This window comes from Jaculus jaculus, chromosome 18 (assembly GCF_020740685.1).
Source record: "Jaculus jaculus isolate mJacJac1 chromosome 18, mJacJac1.mat.Y.cur, whole genome shotgun sequence".
NCBI classification, from domain to species: domain Eukaryota; kingdom Metazoa; phylum Chordata; class Mammalia; order Rodentia; family Dipodidae; genus Jaculus; species Jaculus jaculus.
In genome coordinates this window covers 55,196,503-55,221,153 of record NC_059119.1, presented here as the reverse complement: position 1 = coordinate 55,221,153, position 24,651 = coordinate 55,196,503, and the positions used below count along the sequence as shown (strand labels likewise).

At 45.8% G+C, this 24,651-nt stretch overlaps 1 protein-coding gene across 3 annotated transcripts in view; it reads left to right on the top strand.

The window, feature by feature from the left end:
• Positions 1–24,651, top strand: part of Vit (vitrin) — a 140,723-nt gene that overhangs the window by 55,005 nt on the left and 61,067 nt on the right. For 2 of the 3 annotated variants that reach the window (XM_045137834.1, XM_004660100.2), the window contains exons 4-6: positions 10,121–10,277; positions 16,595–16,728; positions 22,742–22,819. In XM_045137834.1, the coding sequence (XP_044993769.1) occupies positions 10,121–10,277; positions 16,595–16,728; positions 22,742–22,819 (369 nt within the window). The remainder of the gene's footprint in view (positions 1–10,120; positions 10,278–16,594; positions 16,729–22,741; positions 22,820–24,651) is intronic. The other variant, XM_045137836.1, reaches the window with a different exon arrangement.

Below are 24,651 nucleotides of genomic sequence, written 5' to 3'. Positions count from 1 at the left end.
CGGGGCTTTTTTTGTGACTTCTGCAGTCTCTGCACTGGGTCCCTAGTCCTAACTGCTGCTGTGTCCCCCCACATGTCCCCAGGGCTCTCCTGTTCTCTTCTGTCCTGTGGCTCCTTTATAGCTCCTACAAAAAAAAAAACAAAAAAACTCTGCATTTGATATTTTTTAATTTATTTATTATAACAGAGAGAGAGAATGGGCATGTCAGGGCCTCTAGTCACTGTAAACAAATTCCAGACACATATGCCACCATGTGCATCTGGCTTACATGGGACCTGAAGAATCAAACCTGGGTCCTTAGGCTTCGCAGGCAAGTGCCTTAACTGCTGAGCCATCTCTCCAGCCCGTGCATCTGGCATTTTGTCATCTCTTGTCTCTACTATAGATTTCGAGGCCATCAGAGGGAGCCACCTCATGGAGCACATAACCTTCCATAGCACATGAGTCCTCACCGCCTCACCCTTCCCTTTGTTCTGCTCCCCCACAACCACCACCCAGCAAACCATCCCACAGCATAGTCTTCTCCTTGTGTCTCTGCACAATCAGTCCACACATAGGCTCTCAGCAGCTCAGGAGGCTGGTTGTTGCAGTCCGGTTCGCATTGCTGGTAGAAATCACCCAACCAAGAGCAGCTTCTGGGAAAAAGAGATTTATTTTGGCTTACAGCCTTGAGGGGAAGCTCCACGATGGCAGGGGAAAATAATGACATGAGCAGAGGATGGACATCACCCCCTGGCCAACATAAGGTGGACTACAGCAACAGGAGGGTGTGCCAAACACTGGCATGGGGAAACTGGCTATAAAGCCCATAAGCCCGCCCCCAACAATACACTGCCTCCAGGAGGCATTAATTCCCAAATCTCCATCAGCTGGGAACCTAGCATTCAGAGCACCTGAGTTTATGGGGGACACCTGAATCAAACCACCACACTGGTCAAGGCACTTTGTTTCCTCAAGTCTCTTGCACGGTCCCAGAAAGAGTTCTGGTGAAGAAGACACAGTTGAGGTACTGATAATGGTGGGGCTGTGAACTTGTCCAGCTCCCGTGTGCTTTGATCTCTGCTGACCTCGGTCTCTCTGTGGACCTCTCTCCTCCTCGCTCTCTACGCTCCCGGCGCACGGGCCTTTTGGTGTCTTCAGACCGCTGATCCCATTCCCTACAGCCAGGCATTTGCCCTGGTGCGTCCTCATTTTCCGTGTCACTGACAAGTGATTAAGCAGAGGGCCAAATCCTTCCATGTTAAGGAGCGTGGACATTAACAGGGAATAGCAAGCAGCTGAGGAGTGTTGAGGAGGACGATGAGATCTGATGTCACGAGTGCACACGTGCGTGCAGGCCGGAGAACAAGCTCTTGGGTCTCCGCTGTCCGCTTTGTTGTAAACAGGGTCTGTCTTGTTTTGCTGCTGGAAGCTCCTGACTCACTCACTGCCTTACAGCCTCCAGATCTGCCTGACTCCATCTCCAGCTGCCATAGACGTGCTGGGATCGCAGACCCGTGCACCGCTTGTATCTGGGCTTTAGGTGGGTTCTGGGAAGCTGAACTCTGGTTGTCACAGCTTCCCCACAAAGTGCTTTATGTTATTTTATTTTTGTTGTTTATTTATTTCAGAGTGACAGAGAGAGAAAGAGGCAGATAGAGAGAGTGAGATTGAGAATGGGCGCGCCAGGGCTTCCAGCCACTACAAACGAACTCCAGACACGTGCGTCACCTTGTGCAACTGGCTAACGTGGGTCCTGGGGAATTGAGCCTCGAGCCGGGGTCCTCGGGCTTCACAGGCAAGCGCTTAACCGCTAAGCCAGCTCTCCAGCCCCACAAAGTGCTTTTAACTACTGAGCTATTTCCCTGCCAACCACCAGCCCCCGCTGTATTCACTATCTGTGGTGGTTTGACTCAGGTGTCCCCCATCAACTTAGGTGTCCTGAATGCTAGGCTCCCAGCTGATGGAGATTTGGGAATTAAGGCCTTCTGAAGGCAGTGTATCATTGGGGGCGGGCTTATGGGTGTTATAGCCAATTTCCTCATGCCAGTGTTTGGCAACTCTCCTATTGCTGTTGCCCACCTGATGTTGGCCAGGGGAGGATGTCCACCCTCTGCTCATGTCATAGTTTTCCCTGGCCATCATGGAGCTACCCCCTCGAGTCTGTAAGCCAAAAGAAATCCTTTTTTCCCAAAAGCTGCTCTTGGGTGATTTCTGCCAGCAACGCGAACCTGACTGCAACGGTATCTATCCATGGAGAATGGATTGGCGCTAAGGGTGGAGAAGCATGGAAGACACAAACACAAGAGACAATTATGTTAACCATCCAGGCAGGAAATGTCAGTGAATTGGACCAAAGTGGAGGTAGAGAGGAATAGCAGATTACGAAATAAAAAGTAACTGGATTTTCTAATAAATTGCTTCCTTTCACTCGGTATTTCACGGAGTATCAGTGAACATCATAGACAAAATCCCTGGAGTTTACATTCTGGTACATAAATAAAGACGTAACTGGAAACGAGCATTTGAAGATTTAGTAGCACTTAAGCAGATGGAAAGAAAGAGAGTTTTAGGCCTCATTAGTGATTCAAGCCAAATTTCAAGGCAATGGGCATTTAGGAAGTAGCAGGACATTATTGCCAAGCCCAGAATTCCTATAAAGGGTACTGTACAAAAGCTTTGAGATTGTTTAACTTTTCCTAAAGTCAACAACACCAACAAAAAGCTATCAGTGGTCTATGAGCAAAGATGTAACACAATCAAAGATTTAGGGGGAAATGACCAGGAATGCTTTGGGTAGGAAGAATTAGAATTATCCTGTTCACAGGATGCCAGGCCAAGAAGGGCAACTCATTTTCAAATTCATGACCTCTTTTTTTTTTTGTTGTTTTGAGGTAGGATCTCACTAGCCCAGGCTTACCTGGGATTCACTATGGAGTCTCAGGGTAGCCTCAAAATCATGGCGATCCTCCTACCTCTGCCTCCTGAGTACTGAGATTAAAGGCATGGGGCTGGAGAATTGGCTTAGCGGTTAAGCGCTCGCCTGTGAAGCCTAAGGACCCCGGTTCGAGGCTCGGTTCCCCAGGTCCCACGTTAGCCGGATGCACAAGGGGGCACACGCCTCTGGAGTTCATTTGCAGTGGCTGGAAGCCCTGGCGCGCCCATTCTCTCTCTCTCTCCCTCTATCTGTCTTTCTGTGTCTGTCGCTCTCAAATAAATAAATAAAAAAGAATAAAAAAAATTTTTTTTTTAAAAAAAAAGGCATGCATGACCACATCCTGGCACAAATTCATGATCTTTTATTTCATTAAATGACTAACTTTCTCGTAATAAGATTTTGTATTAGTTGACTATCACAGTCCAACAAACGCAAGCTTAATATTAAAATGTATCACTCATAAGTGCTTTTATGTTGTAATTTCTCCTCCTTAACAGCCACAAGGCAAGCTTACATAGGCTTTCCCTAATTAATAAGGAAATTTTTTTCCCCAGAAGCAATGTGGTTCTCTTCTGGGATCACTGGAAAGATGGATGGCAAAATCAAAGGACTGTCTACAGTTTGATTTGACCTGCCACGTACCTGGCTTATTGTGCCAAAAGCCACTATTATAATCGCAGGCAGGAAGCCCAACCCACAGCAGGAATATTTGTAATTCTTCCACTGAGAAGATTTTTCTGAGACAGGGTCTTATTATGCAGCCTAGACTGCCCTAAAACTTACAATCCACTTTCCTCCCCCGCCCCCCATGAGCTCTGAGATTAGAGCTGTAGCCATAACACCTGGCTTCTCCCTCTGAAATTATGACTGTGTATTGAAAATAGTAGCTCAGACGATCAATTTTCTGTGCTAAGATGGGACCTTTGTGATTAATACAGATGACATTTGCACCTCTGAAACCAGAATCTGGGGCTGGGGTGATGGTTCAATCAAAAAAGCGCTTGTTGGGCTGGAGAGATGGCTTAGCAGTTAAGTGCTTGCCTGTGAAGCCTAAGGACCCCGGTTCGAGGCTCGGTTCCCCAGGTCCCACGTTAGCCAGATGCACAAGGGGGCGCACGCGTCTGGAGTTCGTTTGCAGAGGCTGGAAGCCCTGGCGCGCCCATTCTCTCTCTCTCCCTCTATCTGTCTTTCTCTCTGTGTCTGTCGCTCTCAAATAAATAAATAAATAAATTTTTTTTAAAAAAGCGCTCGTTGCAGAAGCATGGGTGTCTGAATTCAGATCTGCAGCACCCACACACTTGTGTGCAGGCATGCTGATAATGAAGACCTGTAACCTCAGAGCTCTGGACAGGAGACCGGATAAACCGGCGAGCTGTAGTGGCCAAAGCAGTAAACTCTGTGTTCAACGAGAGACCGCGTCTCATTGAAGCAGAGAACAACGGAGGAAAGACCCAAAGGTGACTTCTGGCCTCCACATGTATTGCATACATACGCACCTGCACACACACGTGCATCCACACACACTCAAATACGCATGCCACTCACAATACAAAGGAGAACAAGGAGGAGGAGGAAGGAGAGAAAACAGTACCCTGTGGTTCTAACTACCTGCTTTATTTTTATGTTTATTTGTTTATTTGACAAAAGAGTAAGAGGGAGAGGGAGAAAGAGAGGGGGAGAGAGAGAGAGAGAATGGGCGCACCAGGGCCTCCAGCCAATGCAAATGAACTCCAGACACATGCGTCACCTTGTGCATCTGGCTTACGTGAGTCCTGGGGAATCAAACCTGAGTCCTTTGGCTTTGCAGACAACTGCCTTAACTGCTAAGCCATCTCTCCTGCCCCTGACTACCTGCTTTACAAGAGGTTTTTCTCTGCCCTGTGGCTGATTCCAAAGGCCTCTGGGAAGGAATTCTTGATGGAGACTGTGTTGCCACGCTGTGGCCCGGTGCCTCCCTCATTGCTACCAGCAAGACTGAAGAGGCTTTTGTCTTGCTTTCTGCAAATAAACCTTTCTAGAACTTAAAAAGTCTGCTCTCACCTGAGCTGAACAGTGGAGGCAGCATTCACCACCACTTTGTCTTTTACTCTTTCCCACTGAGTGTGGCGTACGACGCTTGAACTCTTAAGGAAGTCCGCTTTATAGATTGGGGGGGGGGGTAAAGTTCAGAGATGGGAGTAAAAAAACTATATATAAAGAAATGTAAACAATGAGAGAAAGGGCGGAGAGCATAACCTGTGCTCATGAAACAGTTCCGAAGCATTCGCAGGACGTGAAAGATAAATGGTCCCTCAAGTAGGGATGCGGCAGGATGTTTGGTGGCCAAAAGGAAACAAGCCACTTCACAAACAACTAGCAGAAACAAAACCGTGGCTTTCACATACTTAAAGGATATCTCAGAAAGATACAACACGGCTTGCTTTTCCTGGCTGAACACAGACTTCACTTTCCAGTGATCTTGGCAGTGACTCTGCGAAATCTAATTAGTTCACACCCTCTCCAGCTTAATTTTCTGAACAAATTTAACAAATATTTAACCTTTAGCCACACTTTGCCATGACTCCGAGTTTTTCTTTCTCCCAAAATGCATGAGCATATGTGCTTGATCTCATGTTCCACCCCGTGAGACAAATTAATGAGTTCATCCACCAATTTTGCTAATGCTTTTGGGTATAGATAGCAAATTGCATCTGAAATATTTCCTAAGCACTTGTTTAAAAAATAAAATAAAGGCAAACAAGCAAACAAAAACCAAATGTCTCTCAGGGAGGAAAACTTGAATAGCAGAATGTGAAAATACCAATATGGCATTTCCCCTTGTCCTTTTTTTTGAGGCAAGCCCAACAGATTGCCTTTTTACTTCTTTTTTATGTTTTATTTTATTTTATTTTTTTCATATGAGAGTGAGAGGCACAATTGGCTCACCAGGGCCTCCAGCCACTGCAGTCAAACTCCAGACACGTGCGCCCCCTGGTGTGTATGTACAACCTTGCACACTTGCATCACTGTGTGTCTGGCTTACATGGGACCCAGAGAGTCAAACATGAGTCCTTAGGCTTTGCAGGGAAGCGCCTTAACTGCCAAGCCATCTCTCCAGCCCCCTCCCTTTGTCTTTTAAAGCAATTTTCACGGACAATATCACAGCATGTGCCATGCATACTCTGAATCTCATGCAATACATTTCCAGTTTGCTCAGGTCCAAAAGATTTGGTTATCCTTCCCAAAAGATCCACAATCTCAGAGAGTTATCAGACTTTAATTCTAATTCACAGTTTGTCATCTCCTAATTCAAAGAGCTGAGAAAAGCAGGAGTTTCTGTCGTTTTCTTCACATCTAAGGGAGGAGAAGCATTTGGGAGCACACAAATGAATCGTGGAGACCAGGAGAGTTAAACGGGGCTCAGCTACACCCAGGGATCAAGGAACTAGCTAATAGGAGGAAAGATTCCACTGGCATCTTCAGCCTTTTAATTGCCTTTGGTATCAGAGTTTAAAGGAACAGAAGGTAAGAAAGGAAGTAACTGCCGAGGAGGCAACCTTTGGTGAAGAGAATGAAACCAAATGTTTTAAGCAGGTGCTTTGCTTCTTAATGTAGACCACAAATTGCTTAAGCCTGGGATCAAACTCACCCCCGACTCCCAGGAGAAGCGCACGCTGGCCTGGCCCTGAGAAGCCAGGCTTGCGGGAGGGACGGGCGATCAAAGAGCACGGCTTCTCTCTGGGCCTTGAATGAAATGGGACTCTGCTGAGCTGGGCACGTGGGGGTTAAAGGGAGAACGCAGCGTTTGGGGTACAGCTGCAAGCCATTAATAGCTCTGAGAGCATTTTGGTAACTCAGAGGGTGGGTGGCCTGGCAGGGCTCCTGGATCCGGTGTGTAATCACAGACTCGAAGCTCTGGGAGGGGTTTTACTGCCACCTCCCACCCAAGACAGAAATCCCCTTACAACCGCTCTGCCTGCCTTCTCCGCCAAGGGCCCCGCTCTCTCTTCGTGAGGCAGCCCGTACCTCCCAGGACAGCGTCAGTTCCTAGAAAGTTCTTGGCAAAATTTTACCTGCGTGGAAAGTTTGACCCTTTATATCCGACCCTGTGGGATCATAGCCCACAACAGTGCTAATAATGTCAAGACAGGGATAGGGCTGGAGAGATGGCTTAGCGCTTAAGACACTTGCCTGCCAACCCAAAGGACCTCAGTTCAATTCTCCAGAACCCACGGAAGCCAGATGCACAAGGGGGCGCATGCGTCTGGAGCTTGTCTGAAGTGGCTGGAGGCCCTGTTGCACCCATTCTTTCTCTCTCAGAAATAAATAAATTAATTAAATTAAATTAAAAAAAAAAAGACAAGGATCACACCGCCTCCAAATTCTTGCCAACCACAACTCCTACTGAGCGGTTTCCATGCTGCTCACCGTGGACCCAGCTGGTGTTCAAAGCCCTTCTTGAGAGCAGATCCAGAATTGGACGTGCTCCTTCCCACCTAGAGGGCCATCCATGTCTTTCAGGGCAGGGCTTCCTGATCTTTGTGGGTGAGAGCCTTTGTGGGCGCATGAGTGCTGTGTGCCAACAGGATGGGTGTGGAGGAAGAGGACCACCTCTCCTTCCACCTTGTTTGAGACAGTGTCTTGCTGTTCGCTGGGGTGGCACCGGGCCAGCTGGTTCTGGGATTACAGAGGCCGAGTTACAGCGTCCAGCCGTACGTGGGTTCTGACGAGCTGAACTCAGGTCCTCACACTTGGGCGGCAAGTGTTTTGCCCACTGTGCCCAAGCTCCAGTCCAAGGCAGAACTTCCTAAATGGTTTCCACACGTGACCCCTTTTAACGTAAGAAATTTTCCTGCAATACTCCATATATAGATATACAAATATACAACTCAAACATGCACTGATTAAAAAAAAAAAATCAAAAAAAAAAGGTTTAGGCCAGGCATGGCGGTATACACCTTTAATCCCAGCACAAGGGAGGCCGAGGTAGGAGGATCGCTGTGAGTTTGAGGCAAGCCTGGGACTACAGAGTGAGTTCTAGGTCAACCTGGGCTACAGTGAGACCTTACCTTGAAAAAAAAACACAAGCCGGGCGTGGTGGCGCACGCCTTTAATCCCAGCACTCGGAAGGCAGAGGTAGGAGGATCGCCGTGAGTTCAAGGCCACGCTGAGACTACAGAGTTAATTCCAGGTCAGCCTGGACCAGAGTGAGACCCTACCTCAAAAAAGGGCTGGAGAGATGGCTTAGTGGTTAAGCACTTGCCTGTGAAGCCTAAGGACCCCGGTTCGAGGCTCGGTTCCCCAGGTCCCACGTTAGCCAGATGCACAAGGGGGTGCACGCGTCTGGAGTTTGTTTGCAGAGGCTGGAAGCCCTGGCGCGCCCATTCTCTCTCTCTCTCCCTCTATCTAGCTTTCTCTCTGTCTCTGTCGCTCTCAAATAAATAAATAAAATATAAAAAAAAATTAAAAAAATCATGTAGAAGAAATGGCAGAAGTATGTTTGAGGTTATTTCAGAACTTTTTGGTAATTCTATCTTAATCCCAAGCCAAAATTCATTTAATAATTTACTTTTCATGAATCTCAAGTCAGCAACTCAAGTGGCACACTTTTAAAATCAAATTTTGTGGGCTAGAGGGATAGCTTAGCAGTTAACGTGTTTGCCTGCAAAGCCAAAGGACCCAGGTTCGATATTCCAGGACTCACATAAGCTAGATGCAGAAGGTGGCACATGCATCTGGAGTTCGTTTGCAGTGGCTGGAGGCCCTGGAATACCCCTTCTTTCTCTTTCTGTCTTTCTCTCGCCCTCTCTCCCTCCCTCCATCTTTCTCACTATCATATAAATATAAGCAAAAAACAATAAAATCAAGCTTTCTGATATAGTGCAATCCAGCAATATGCTAATCTGGTACATACATGCTGAGAAATGATTATACAAAGACACTAAGTCTATGTTTTCCATAATTAAAACATTATGTTTCTATAAGAGCAGCAGGCTTTGTACAATTTAAAAAAAAAAAAAAACACTGCAATTCTTGAATAGTCGTGAATCTGACCCATGGTGTTCGAGGCAGTATTTCTTGGCGTTGTGTGGTAGGATGGCATGAGCAGCAGAAAGTGTGTGTGTTGTGTGTTTGGAACCAAAGCTAAAGTGAACTTGTGTAATTAGGCACTGCTGGGCACTGACAAAACCACCCCGGATCCATACGTGTTCAATTTGCACAGTCAGAAGCCTTTTGCCAAAATTATTTTGTAACCCCTGCATACATTCAGTTCTATGGCCTTCTATGTGGCTGCAACTTGAAGTTTAAGAAGCTTTCCCAGGGGACATCTTTGCAAAGAGGCATAAATAGGATGCCCTTTCTGATATTGTCAGCAATATGTTTTCCATCTCACCCTAGGCAAGCCCTCTGCTCCAGAAGGCTTGCCCATGGCATAAGACTAGCCCTTCAACCACTATGACACAGAGATTTTTAAAAAGTGGGGGAGGGAGGTGATACAGGCATGGCGACATTTTCCGGGTACTCCCTGTGGCTTTCCCCGCTTTCTGAGTGTAGAGGCAGAAGACAACGGATGATTCCCACAGTGACCCGACACCAGGACCTAAAGCAGCCTCCAAGCCACTGTCAGAATATCTCCTCATATCCACAGACCTTCCTTTGTGTCCCCACATCCCGCACAGATCCCAAGGACTCAAGCCACCTGCAGAGCCGGACCCAATGCAGCCAATCTTAGCTCCCTCCCACCCAGCTCCAGTATAAAGCCCTGGCTCAGCCAATCACCTTGCCTCGCCCATCTGTGACGGGGAGGTGATGACCCCTTGTCTTTCCTGGGAAGCCTTTCCTGCAAGGTTGTCTGACTTTCCTCTTCCTGGGGTCCACACAGAGCATCTGCAAAACAAGAGGTACCCTCCTCCTACTGACTCGCCATTACAGCTCTGATCATGAGAGGCAGATCTTCTCCCAGAGTTCTCTCCAATTAATGAATTGTCCAAATAAGCACAGGAATCAGTCTTGAGTTTTGCTTTTAGCATATTAAACACAGCGCATGGTCATTGTTCTTTTGGCCTGAAGAATGGCCTAGCTCCACTGTTACCTTCATGATATGGAAGGGAGGTGGGGGCCACACGGGAGCAGACTTCTGAAGATTGAGTGAGTGAGCGGGCGTGACCTGACGGAGGCGCCTCATGCAGAAGGGGTAACTTTGACCTCATTTCGTATTCCCAGCTGTGCCTCAGATCGGCTGTGATGTCAAAGCTGGGAAGATCATCAACCCCGAGTTCATGGTGAGATGTCCAGCAGGATGCCAAGACCCCAAATATCACGTCTACGGCACTGATGTCTATGCGTCGTACTCCAGCGTGTGCGGCGCTGCGGTGCACAGGTGAGTGGCTCTGGGGGACTGAATGACCTGCGAGCCACGTGCCGCTGGGGCCCTTGGGGCCAGGCCGCTGTAATTAGCAAGCAAAGAAGGGAAAACTCCAGCTCAGTCTCCTGTATTTTATTTGCAATCTTGCCTCCACAGGATGTCCCAGAAGTCACGCATAACGCTATGTTCCCTTCCATCGTGCTCTTAGAAAAGAAAATGCTGGACTTCTCTTTCCCCTTTGATTAGGAAGGTAGAAGGCCACTGCTCTTTCATGGTCACGACAAAGAAAATAAAGTTCTCGAGGATGTATACCACCTTTTTAAACCTTTTATTGGCAAAAACCGTGATAATAATTCCTTCTAGCTCTTATTTTCTATCTGTATCTGTTAGGCAAGAAAATGGTAGGAATGTGGCTAAGGAATGCTCGGAAGTTTATAGGGAAATATGTCCATGTATGTGTATATATATATATATATATATATACACACACATATATATATATATACACATATATATGTGTGTGTATATATATATATATATATATACAAATACATATACATATATATTATTATTATATTATTATATATTATATATATTATTATATATACATTTACATATAATATATATATGATATATAATATATATATTATAACATATAACATATATAATATATATAATAATATATATAATATTATATAATATATAATTATATATTATATATATATATATATATAATCAGAGCTGTGGTGCTGGCCTGGAGACAAAGGGGAGTGAGAACACTGAGAAAGAGGGTGACAGGTGTGACCAGCTGTCACTCTGGGATCCAGGAAGGAGGACAGGAGGCATGGCATGCTTTGAACTGTCACTGCTTAAATGAAGAAAGGCAAAAGTGACCTTAATAGTCTTGTCAGACCCCTTTTTGTTAAGTTTGGAGCCAAACACAGAGAAATGCAACGTTTCCTTAAAATCTTCCGTGATGTTACCACGTATATGGCCAGCACGTCCCCTACTTACCGTACTTACTCTTCACAAGTCCCCTACATAGTAGCTACTATTATTATTGGGCACAATTTAAAGATGAAGGCGGGCTGGGCATGGCGGGACACGCCTGTAACCTCAGCGCTTGGGAGGTGGAGGATCACGAGTCCAGGGTTATCCTCCGTGACACAGAGTTTGAGGCTAGCCTGAGCTGCATGAGACCTTGCCCTAAAAAACACAGCAAACAGCAACGGGAACAGTACATAAAGACAGCCTGAGCAGCTTTCCTAAGGACATGCCACTGAAAGTTGCCAGAGCAAAACCTGAGCCCCGGTCCAATGTGCCCATGCCCATGACTACCGGGCACATAGCTATGGACGCAGCTGCTGGACGCTGGATGAGGTGTCTGAATTATTCAGGCTTCTGGCCCCTTTTTTTTTTTTTTGCTTCTCTTTATTTGCACATAAGCTAGTTGGATATTCAGCGATGTCTCTGCCAGGAGAGGAGAGAATGTAAAATTCATCCCTTTCAAGGTAGCTAGTCAGTAGACTCTGAACTTTGGAGGAACCAGGAAAAAAAAATTGTGCAGTGGATATAGTTTTTTAAATATTCTTTTAAATTTTTATTTATTTATTTGAGAGAGACAGGAAAAGGGAGAAAGAAAATGGGCATGCCAGGGCCTTCAGCCTCTACAAACAAACTCCAGTTGCATGCGCCACTTGGTGCATCTGGCTTATGTGGGTCTTGGGGAATTGAAACTGAGTCCTTGAGCTTTGCTGGCAAGTGCCTTAACCACTAAGCCATCTGTCCAGCCCCCAGGATATAGTTGAAGAATGTTTAGTCAGGGGCTGGAGAGACAGCTCAATGGTTATGAATGGCTAGTTGGTTGTATTAGGTACACACCTCTCCTTCCCCCAAGATGTGGAAGGAGATGAGCTCACTGGTGTTCCACTGGGCAACGACACTTCCACAGAGGCTGAGCCTGCCTTAACATGGCCTGTTTTCTCCACTGTGATTCTCGATGACGGATACCTTGTTTTCTCTGGCGCTTTCTGGCTCCTTCCTGCCCTTCTGTTTTTTAAGCAGAACAGAGACGCAAGACTGAATTTGACCTGAGCAGGGATGTTATCAAAATGAGAAGTAATCTTTGCATCATGTTCTGATTCTTTCCTTCTAATTTCATTTCAATTCAGAGGCTACTGTGAGCATCCCCATTTAAGAAGACCTTAGCATTTAAGAATACTCAGCATTTAAGAATCGCTACTTAAGAATACTGTTAGCAACCCCCAACTAAGAAGGCTTTGATTCAGTTGAAGATTAGAACTCTTTCCTGTCTCCTGACTTCTAGCCCAGAACCTACGTAACACATTTACATGAGAAGTGGAGAGACCCAGCACAATTTAACATACAAAAGGACGGAGATCTATGGGAGTCTGGATTTAAAAAAGGCTTTATGAAGGATGGGCACATGCTTGGGGTAAAAAATAAGAAGGGCTGGGCTGCAGACATGGCTTAGTGGTTAAGGCGAATGCCTGAGAAGACTAAGGACCCAGGTTCAATTCTCCAGGTCCCACGTAAGCCAGATGCACATGGTGGCTCATGCATCTGGAGTTCGGTTTCAGTGGCTAGAGGCTCTGGCATACCCATTTTCACTTCCTCTGTCTCTCTCTCTCTCCCTCTCTCTGTCTCTAATAAATAAATTAAGAAGAAAAAATTTAGAAAAATAAATAAATAAATAAAGAAGCGTGTTCAAAGGAACAGGCTCTGCAAGCCCCAGAGTGTCTCATGGGTGTAAGAACTCAGCGAAAAGAATACAGATGAGGAAGGAGCACCTGAACACTGTTTCATCAATAGGACTGACTACTTAAGCAACCAGATGCTATTGTGGCTTCCGGAGCCAGTGACTGAGAAAGCACAGTGACTGTTTAGAAAGAGGTAACACAAGCCGGGCGTGGTGGCGCACGCCTTTAATCCCAGCACTCAGAAGGCAGAGGTAGGAGGATCGCCATGAGTTCAAGGCCACCCTGAGACTCCATAGTGAATTCCAGGTCAGCCTGGACCAGAGTGAGACCCTACCTCGAAAAACAAAAAACAAAACAAAACAAGAAAGAGGTAACACTACGCATCAGGAGGTCTTAAGGAAAAAACAGGAATTTGGAAAGCTCTTACCTTTTTTTTCCATGAACAAAGAGTCTCTTTTCCAAAGGCAAACATAAGACATAGACAATGTGAGTGGTCAGTGTCCTGGGGCTTCCATCACTGTCCTACCAGAGCCTCCCACAGTCAGAACAGGGAGGTAGGAGTGAGCCCCACTTTGGCTTAGAAATGCAAGTTAGCTTGAATTAAAGAATTTGATATGGGCCAGGCGTGGTGGCGCACGCCTTTAATCCCAGCACTCGGGAGGCAGAGGTAGGAGGATCGCCGTGAGTTTGAGGCCACCCTGAGACTCCATAGTGTATTCCAGGTCAGCCTGAGCTACAGTGAGACCCTACCTCAAAAAAAAAAGAAAATAATTTGATACGTAAATATGATATCATACTTACATACCTTCTTATAATTCACTATTTGATTCTTTCAAACCAAAAGGATAAAAGACATAATGAGGCATTATTTGTATTTCTTGGCTGAGTCTCATCTTAAACTGACCTCCAAATTTAAAGTGGGGCCAAGTAGGGACAAGAGAGCTTTCTCTGAGACAGAGCAATGAAGAGGTCATCTGCCCCTCCAAAGCTGACTCAGCAGTTTCCTGTCTCATTTCTCTGAGCCAAGGGACAGACAGACCTTCAGTTTGTCCCAGACTGCCGGCAACAGGATCTGGAGGGAGGTGACTGGATGTCAACACCACGCGGAGCCGAGGGACACGGGGAAATGGCACTTGTCTTGCTCCTTTAGAGGATGTGGATACAAAGGAAGTCACACTTAAATCCGCTGCTTTGATACCCCATCCTTCTCACAAGTGGAACCGCAGCCTTCCATCCCCCCATCCTCTCCTCGAGTTCGTGCTCCCCTAACCCAGTCTCATCGTATCAAAAACATCCTCACGCTCCAGTCAGCCCCACTCACACAACCCACCTTTATTCTCGGCTTCAAGGAAAAAAAAAACAGCACAGGAATGGAACAATTCCGATCTACACCTGAGCCAAAGTAGCTCTTCTTCATCTAAGTAACCATCACAAGGAACGCGACGGATACAAGGCTTCAGACTCCTAAACAAGAGTGTGGGTGCAATCACAGAGTGCCTCAAAAGCCAGCTCACTGCACAGTGGAATAGAAACTCAAGGGCAGGATAATTTCTAGGAGAAAGAAAACGGTATTATTTTTTTTTCTGGTTTCCCCATTAATTGTAAGTAGAAAAAGCAGGGGTGATTTTTTTTTAATAATTAGAAGCTTTAGCCCTGGCCAATCATGTACTGAATTCCTCTTAAAAGGGGGCAGAGAGAAGACAGGTCTGAGGAGCCCACTTCCACATGTAGACACTCACGACAGTCAACCTCAGGCTCCCATTATCAGGTCAACCAGTTCCTGAAATCCCGAAAGTTTGACAGTTGGCTCCCCAAAGCTAGAAGTGGTCCTCCAAAACACCTGATAAGTCACCTGTATAGAAGCATAAATCGCTATCCTTTTCATAATAAAATTTTCCACTTAGGCGGGTGGTAAAATTAATTCCACAGTTTATAACATAGCACAGGAGAGAACAAAAATCAGAGACTAAGTTGTGAGAAAAAGATTCAAAAAAGGGGTTAGATTAGCAAGGAGGTATAAGGATCCCTGTGGGGAAAAGCATTGTAAACAGAGGGGTCCAGAGGAACCAGCAAAACTCAACCGAGAGCTGGAAAGATTGCTCAGTGATTAAGGCACTTGCCTGCAAAGCTTAACAACCTGGGTTCAATTCCCCAGCACCTATGTAAAGCCAGATATACAAAGTGCGGCATGCATCTGGAGTTCATTTGCAGTGGCGGAAGGCCCTGGCATTCCCATGTTCTCTCTCTGTGTATCTCTCTCTCTCTCTCTCTCTCTCTCTCTCTCTCTCTCTCTCTTTCTCCCTCTCTGTCTATATCTCTCTGCTTACAAATAAATAATAATAAATAAAATAGTTTTTAAGTTTGAGGACAGGACATAGAGAGACCCTGTCTTAAAAATAACAACTAAAAGAAACCATAGCAACCAAGCGATGAGAATAAGAAAGCCATGGAAAAATAAATTTGAGACATAGTAACACTGAGAAATTACTAACATAATTATAGATTATGTTTTAAAAAATTAGACAGTTGAACTGGGAGGGCAGATGCCAGGTTGAGGAGTAGGGATGTCCTTTCTGTGATATGGAATTATGGGGTAACTCTAAGAATGATGGAACTTTTCTTAGCTCTTGGGTGGGCTTTTAACCCAGGAGTTAGGGTGCCAGACACTCACTGTCACTCAAAACTTCTAACGGAGGGGTTGGAGAGATGGCTTAGTGGTTAAGATGCTTGTCCACCAAGCCTAAGGACCCAAGTTTGATTCCTGAGGACCCACATAAGCCACACGCACAAGGGGGTGCATGCATCTGGAGTTCATTTGCAGTGGCTGGAGGCCCTGGGACACCCATTCTTTCTATCTGCCTTTCTTTCTTTCTCTCCCTCTCTCTCAAATAAATAAATATTTTTTAAAATAGGTAAAAAATAGGAGGCAATGGATTTCAGGTTCTTGTTGATGAATTCATGAATTCAATTAAATGGAATACATGGGCCATTGAGGGTGAGGTTTGGAAGATTTTTATTACAGAGCTCAAGAGAAGGAAAAAGGCAGGGCTCCTGTATAGCAAGATTTCTTTTAGGAAAGAAAGTAAAGCAGAAAACTCCCAACTTGGAAGCAGTCTTGAGAGGGTAATCCATATGGAGACTTGGATCAGGATTTCTTATAACCTTGGCGATGTAAACCAGGCGTCAAGCTGGGGTGAGCTTTACTGATTAAGTTTAAATGCGCGTACAGAAGGCCTTGACTGGTTGGTATGTCGGGGAGAAGGGCACAGACTGAGAATAAGGTTTTACTGGATGGAGGATGAGCTGGTCAGTCCAGTTCCCATACCAGGTGTTCTTTAACAGGAAACTCTTAGGGAGAAAGAGGCAAGAAAAAGGCAGACCCTCCCCCACAGGCTCAAGGGCACTTCTTGCTTTTAGCCAATGAAAGCCTGTTCACTTTGTGGGCGCTTCTGTTCTCCATCACTTGGGGATTAGACTCCAGGTCATGGAAAGGTTTTTCTTAACCTCACTGCCTTCGTGGGAAACAAAGACCTTAGTTCAATCATGGGATGCTTATGAGCAGTGCTTCTGTTCCTCCTCTCATATACATTTTTTTTTTTTTTCTTTTCATAGTGGTGTGCTTGACAATTCAGGAGGGAAAGTACTTGTTCGGAAAGTGGCTGGACAGTCTGGTTACAAAGGGAGTTACGCCAATGGTGTTCAGTCCTTATCCCTACCTCGGTGGAGAGAATCCTTCGTCGTCTCAGGTATGGCCACACACAGGAGAAACGGCTGAACACGACTGCCTGGGGTGGCCTTCAGGATGAAATATCCCCTTCGCTTTTGCTTGTGGCTTACCTCATTCCATAAAAATCTGAAGCATGCATTTGCTTAGTAACTAGGGTCATGAAATAATAAATTATAATTAGATGATAAACCACTACAAAGTTGAAATTGGAAATATTAAAAGCACCGACTGCTCATTTTTAATATACTACACTAACTGTAAGTCCAAGCAAACTATTAATAGGGTGAATTACATTTAATAACTTGGGATTTTAACTAGTTTTGTAGTAAGCCAAATGTATCCCATATCTACAACACTATCCCTTGAGATCTTCTGTAAACGGATAGTTGCAGGCATATGCTTACACAGAGAACTGAGCCACAATTTTATTCTAGATTTTTAAAAAATTATTTAACTGCTTCAAGATTCAATCAGTTCTCCATATCTATTCACACAGGAGTTTTAAAATGCTCACCACCCTCCAAATAAAATAAGAATCAATGATCTAATGACCATAGTGTGGTTTCACATAACAAAATAATGAAGTGACTATACCATCATGACCTGCCAGCTCACTCTTTCTATTTCTGTGCATTTCCCAACTGAATCTTTTATCTTGAAGATGCATAAAGACAAAAAAAGAAAATATTTAAATATACAAAAAGGTTACAAGAATAGTTCAATGAGGGCTAGAGAGATGGCTTAGCGGTTAAGTGCTTGCCTGTGAAGCCTAAGGACCCCGGTTCGAGGCTCGGTTCCCCAGGTCCCACGTTAGCCAGATGCACAAGGGGGCGCACGCGTCTGGAGTTCGTTTGCAGAGGCTGGAAGCCCTGGCACGCCCATTCTCTCTCTCTTCCTCTATCTGTCTTTCTCTCTGTGTCTGTAGCTCTCAAATAAATGAATAAAAAATTTTAAAAATAAAAAATTTTAAAAAAAGAATAGTTCAATGAAAACTCATATTCCTTTTACCTAGATTCCCTAATTGTTCATTTTTATCCCATTCCCCCCCCCCCGTCCTCCCGCCCCCCCCCCCCGCCTGTTTATCATTCATGGATGCCTAGTCCTGAAAATAAGCTGCAGGTCATATAATTATCCGTAACTACTTCAGTACACACCTTGCAGGAACAAGAACATTTTTCCTAAATAACAACTTCTACAAGTACCACATCTGAAAATTAACAGTAGTACAATGTATCTAATGAACACTTTTTATTCAGATTATCTCCAAGATATGCTTGATAAGTTCTTACTGCTTTGAACCCACTATCTGATCAAAGGTGATGCCTAGTGTTTAGTTCTGATCTAGTAAGTCTCCTTTAATTTTTTCATTAACTACCCCCTTTCGTCATGAGTATTACTGACGTCTGTGAAGTCCTGACCAGTTGTCTGGTAGCATGCACTACGGTACCAACAGTACGCCAAGTGTTTCCTCACAACTGGGTGCAGCGGAAGTATTTTGAAAGGGTGGTTGGGATCAGGTCACAGTAACCCCACTAAGTCACACCACAATGGCCATATCAAGGGTCCACACTGCCATTTTCTCTGATTGTCACCAAACTTGATCGGTTGTATACGTTAACATTTCTTTTTTTGTTTGTTTATTTTTATTTATTTATTTGAGAGCGACAGGCATAGAGAGAAAGAGGCAGATAGATAGATACCTATCTTAGAGATAGATAAAGAGAGAGAGAGAGAGAGAGAGAGAGAGAGAGAATGGGCGTGCCAGGGCCTCCAGCCACTGCAAATGAACTCCAGACGCATGCGCCCCCTTGTGCATCTGGCTAATGTGGGTCCTGGGGAGTCAAGCCTCAAACCGGGGTCCTTAGGCTTCACAGGCAAGTGCTTAACCGCTAAGCCATCTCTCCAGCTCAACGTTAACATTTCTTAAAAGCCAAGATATTTGTAATTGATAAGAAATCTCTAGGGTGAGAGTTTAAATACCTAGAGTCATTTGCTCCCCCCAAAATCTTACTCTGTGGTTTTAATATCTATTTCCTATCCTGTCTCTAACAAGTATGATATCAGTGCAGTACTTTCTCAGAATCAAATATGGGCTTGTAAATCTGCAGGCTGCTCAAGTTCCCTAGAAGAGAGGATATATTATTTGCATATGACCTGTGTACATCTCAGCTACCTTATATTATCTCTAGGTAATTATGACATCTAACAATGCAAATGCATGTAGATCATTGTTCCACTATACTGTTTAGGTAGTGCTCACACACACACACACACACACACACACGCACGCAAAGTCTGTGCATGTTCAGAACAGGCATAACTTCTTTCCAAATGTTCTTAATTGGCTATGAGTTGAACCCATAGATTTGGATCCTACAAAACAGGGCGAACTCTAATTGCAAAATTATAATTTTTCCTACTTACGTCATTCCTTGCACATTCAGTAGCTAGGATTCTTGTGTAAAGAAGAGCTTTCTGCCCCTCTGCACATGTTTCTAAATGCGGACTAGGGGTCCCCAGGATTTTGTTTCTAAAACCTGCATGCTTTGATCGTCACTATTCTCTGGTGCTCGTGTGTCGTGGGATGGGCCAGTGGAAGTCCCCCATTCTTTCAGCATGTGGGGTTGGTGCTCGAGCAAACATAACATCCCAGATCACCGGCTTCTGCGGCTTGGGACCTGAGCCCCCCACTTTCTCTTAGGAACCTCCCTGGGATGTTTTTGAGAAAGGGGGAGAGTGAGAGCCAGATACAGACAGAGAGAGAAACAGGGAGAGAATGGATGCAACAGGGCCTGTAGCCACTGCAAATGAACTTCAAATACATGCACAACCTTGTGCATCTGGCTTACGTAGGTACTGGAGAATTGAACGTGGGTCCTTAAGCTTCGTAGGCAAGCACCTTAACCACTAAGCTATCTCTCCAGCCCTCATGGAATTTTAAACCAGATTCTCATTCAACCATGCCTAGCCTCCCAGTGAGATTAGAGGTCCTGAGATTGTCCTAAGAAGAAATTGCCTGTACAAAGAGAGAAATGTCTAATCATAAAGTATAGGTCATCTAGACTGATTTTCTGATGCCACTAGGGATTCCACTATCCTCCTATCCTCCACCCATTATAGTTGTGATAAAACTGAAAACAGACCCTTAAATTGAGCAATCCTTGCTTCCCTTGGCATGCAAAATTCTACACACTTGGGGTTTAAATTAGATTGCTCTCTTTATCAGATCATGGAAGACACTGACCAAGAAATGGGCCTTGGCTTCATAACAACGTATTCAGAGCAGAGGCCATGTATGAAAATGTTGGTGTCTAAGTTCAAGGGTGTTGAGGTCGTACTATAACCTCTCCATAGTTCACCAAATAACTCTGCCCCCCAGTATCAGCAGTGCTTACAATCCAAGAGGCATGCCAGAGGCTTAGACGAGAGCCTCACCCTTCCAGAGCACAGATATTTGGGTCTTTTTTTTTTTTAAATGAAAATCAATCTATTGAGATAATTCCCTATAAATCTCAACTTCCATCTTCTTTCATTCTGCCTAGCGATATTTAATGGCAGACACTTTGGGCCAGGGATAAAAAGCATTTGGGCTTGTGTGGCAGGTAGAAGGCCTCTTTTGAATGAACAAGTTACAGACAGCACTGTTGAGAAAGGCTAGAGCCAAGGACGCCTCGCTGTTCACAAGTCCACAGCCGACAGGTTTAACTGGGTCGTGTTTCAGAACCCTCCTCAGAAAGTTCTGGCCCCTGCGTCACCTTTCTCCAGGTTTTTACTTCTAATACCCGCAGGTCCTTGTGCTCTCTTAATTAAGTTGCTTTGGGGAGCTGCGAGATGGTGTGGGGGAGAGATAGATGTCATTTTTGGTCAGCACGTGCTGTGGACAGTACAGGCATGTGAGAGGTCAGTGAAGGTCCCTAGCACTGCCTGGCTGCTCCTTGGTCCTCACTGCAAGAACTGAAAGTCCTTCGCCTTCCAGATAGAACTGTAGGGTTCCAGTTGTGAAAAGACCAGGATGTGGAGGGAGGTGATGCCTCCGTGTCCACGGTGTGGCCCACGGCCAGCAGTCCCCTCGTGCGATCTGAAGTAGCCCCCACCACAAGCCTGGACATGGCCGAGGACGGGGAAGTGACCAGCTCTGCTCCCAGAATGATTTTACTGAGGCGACATAAGTAGCGCCAGTTAACATGAGTGTCCCCTCATTTTGCCTTTGAACGGAACTTACTGATAATTCCAGAATAAAATCTGTATAGGTAACTTATTGGTAATTCCAGAATAAAATCTTTACAGGTATATGTCATTCCAGAACATTTTAACTTGTCTAGTTAATCAGATTCTGTAACTTTTTACAGGTAATTTCATTATCCTGTTTTCTGAATTAAAAAGAGAGAGAGAGAGAGAGTCTTGGGCTGGAGAGATGGCTTAGCAGTTAAGCCACTTGCCTACAAAGCCAAAGGACCTAGGTTCAACTCCCCAAGACCAGATGCCCAAAGTGACACATGCAACTGGAGTTCATCTGTAGTGGCTGGAGGCCCTGGAGCGCTCATATTCTCTCTCTCTCTCTCTCTCTCTCTTTCTCTCTCTCCTTCTCTCTATCTTTCTCTCTCTCAAATAAATAAATAAATAGCAAATAAAGAGTCTTGAAGATTATGGCAACTAATTCAGGGTAAAACAGGGGCTGAGGTATAGCTCAGTGGAAAGAAGACATAAAAGGTAAAGTAGGGGACTGGAGAGATGGCTTAGCGGTTAAGCGCTTGCCTGTGAAGCCTAAGGACCCCGGTTTGAGGCTCGGTTCCCCAGGACCCACGTTAGCCAGATGCACAAGGGGGCGCACGCGTCTGGAGTTCGTTTGCAGAGGCTGGAAGCCCTGGTGCACCCATTGTCTCTCTCTCCCTCTATCTGTCTTTCTCTCTGTGTCTGTTGCTCTCAAATTAATAAATAAAAAATTTAAAAAAATATTTTTAAAAAAAAGGTAAAGTAGGAACATAAACCTAGATTTTATTTTTTTAGTCTCAAGCCTGTCATGAGGCCTCACAATCCTAGGCCAATAGGCTATTTGGCACACTCATGGCACACTCCATTCTGGTGCCCTTCCTCTACTCTGCATAGCACCCCTCGCCACCCTCTGAAAGCATCCTCTCAGACTGAGAGCTGGCAACTTCCGTGTGAATATGGTTAACATGTGGAACAACAAGTGACACTGAGGCAGGCAGTCAGACAACCCTCCCTTGCGAGGTTGCTCCTTCTTAAGGCCTCCCCGCATGGGAACTTCACAGCTCCCAGCTCAGATGAATGAACGTGCCCGGGGGCACCCACAACATTCAAACACCTGAACTGTAGAGAAAAAAAAACACTTGAACTGTACGTAAAGAAAGCCTAGTGGCGGGTCTCTCTTGCAGAGTACCAGACTTGTAGCCTCTGCTGGCCATTTCACTCATTCCGTGCTTTCTGCTCTGTTTCCTACCCAGCTCAGATCACCTGATGTCCTCCTCTGTGCCCAGCATCTAGAGCCCTTCCCTGGGTGGGGGGACAAATGGCTTTCTTTCCTCCCAAGGTGTCGCTACATGTACTGACTTTCAGGTTTCTCTATTGCCTTGGAATTCATACGAGTCCCTCAGGGTCTGCAAAAGGGAGAAAAGCGGCCATCCATCCATACATGGCCAGCACGTGACCTAAGAAGAAAGAGTGTGGAATATTCCACATTCTTCTCCTGTGGTCATTGAGCACGGGAAGCTACATGGATGAAAACTGTAGCTTATCACGTCACATCTTCCTGAGCAAAATAAAAGTAGCTATGGTTAAGCGACTCTGAGTCTTGGACAGGTCTTGTTTCTGCTCTAATGTTAATAAAAACAAATGCGGATCAAATTGGAGCACAAGGTATCCTTTGACTTTATTGTTATGAGGGAGATGGATTTTATGACACTCCAGAGACAGAAACTGAAAGAAGGAATCGACTTATCAGTACAGAACCATCTGAAAACTAACCCTACAAATAAGTAATTTTTTTCCTCACATTTTTTTTTCTTTTGCAGAAAGTAAGCCCCAAAAGGGTGTAACCTATCCATCAGCTCTAACTTATTCATCATCCAAAAGTCCAGCTGCCAAGGCAGGCAAGTGTGCACATGTGATTTCATCTCAGCCTTACACATTCCCGGAGACAATTCTGTGTGTTAGGAGATGATGTGGAAAGCACCATCTTGACGGGTCAAGTCCCATCACCCCGGCTGATGTTCCAGCAGGTGCCAGGAGCGGGGCACAGGCGTCCCCAGGGTCAGACAGCCGTGGCTCGGGAACGAACGATATTTGTCGTTTCCACAACTCCAGATCGTCGAGTGGTTGTGTTCACGCTGAGTGAGTGCGGCCTGGGATTTTACTGTGTGGTTGTTTTAGAAGATGGCATGCCATGCTGTCTGGAAATGTTCCCTGGCAGCTGAAAGGAAACAGGCTGGATGTACCTAGATGTAAAGCCAACGAGAGTAAAGAGACCCTCATGGCTACTGTGACCGTAGCAGGTCGAAATCCTGCGGCCCAAAGTACACTGTCCTTCCGCCACCTCAGCCCGCATCTAGGGGAAACCACAAAAGTGGGGAACCAAAGGGAGCCTCAGACCACGAAACCCCTCTTTCTGAGTTTCCATGTCTGTGGGGACACTTTGATCTCCCGTGTGCTCAGAGAGGCTGCGACTTGCTTTCTCACGGCTTGGCGTTTGCTTCCAAAAACGGGCGCGGCAAGCTGATTTTGCTCTATTTGTGGATGTCAGCTGGGCGTGATTTGGGGGATCACAGGAGAAGCGAGCACTTGTTGAGTATGACTGGGTGACAGGCGTGGTACCAGAGTTCTCCCTGCCCTGGTCATTTGTCAGGGTCCCCAGCACCTCTGTCACCAGTCCTAAGGCACAGCTGAGGGAAACACAGCTCAGGCTTGACGTCCCAAGCTCTAGAAACGCTAAGCTAGGTTTTCTTCCGCTGCCAACAGCCTGTGCCGGGTCCCAGCTCGGTGAGCCTGTACACATACATGCAGCATGAGCTTTCTTGTTTTTTCCCCGAGTTTCCACCTCGTCTGTATCTTCAATGACGGGGCGTGAGCGCGCTCATGTGTGCGCCGAGGCCAGAGGACGACCTCAGAGTGGTCCTTCAAGAACGCAGCCCATGAGTTGAGAGATGGCTTAGTGGTTAAGCGCTTGCCTGTGAAGCCTAAGGACCCCGGTTCGAGGCTCGGTTCCCCAGGTCCCACGTTAGCCAGATGCACAAGGGGGCGCACACGTCTGGAGTTCATTTGCAGTGGCTAGAAGCCCTGGCGTGCCCATTCTCTCTCTCTCTACCTCTCTCCCTCCCTCTCTCTCTCTCTCTCTCTCTCTCTGTCACTCTCAATAAATAAAAATGAACAAAAAAAAAAATTGAAAAAAAAAGAACGCAGCTCACCTTGCTTTGAAACAAGGTCTCTCACTGGCCTGGAGTTCAGCTACATCAGGTTGCTAGCTAGTGAGCCCTAGGGATCCACCCGTCTCCATCTGTCCCCGCGCTGTGATTATAAGCAAGGGTGACCACACCTGGCTTTTTAAAAGGTGAGTCCTGGGGGCCAAACTCAGGTCTTCGTGCTTGAGATGAACGATACCCCCACGTCGCCAGTGACTTTTTCATTGGTATGGAGGAGATCTACACACGTTGGCCTAGTTGTAAGAAAACAGCCATTTGCCTTTCACACCCGCAAGCTGGCCGTAGGGTGGCCTCTTAAGGACCAGTTCTGGGACATGGCCTGTCATCTTTGGCGTGGGCACAGGGAACCGGTGCCAGAGGCCTCCTGCAGAGCTGCTGTTTGCCTCACCCAGCCCCATGGCCTCTGCTCAATTACCGATTTCTAGGTAGGTGAAGTGTGTGGGTAACTGCATTCAGTTTTATATAGTTCCCTCTTTGAAGGCATCCATTCTCTTCTTTTACCCCTG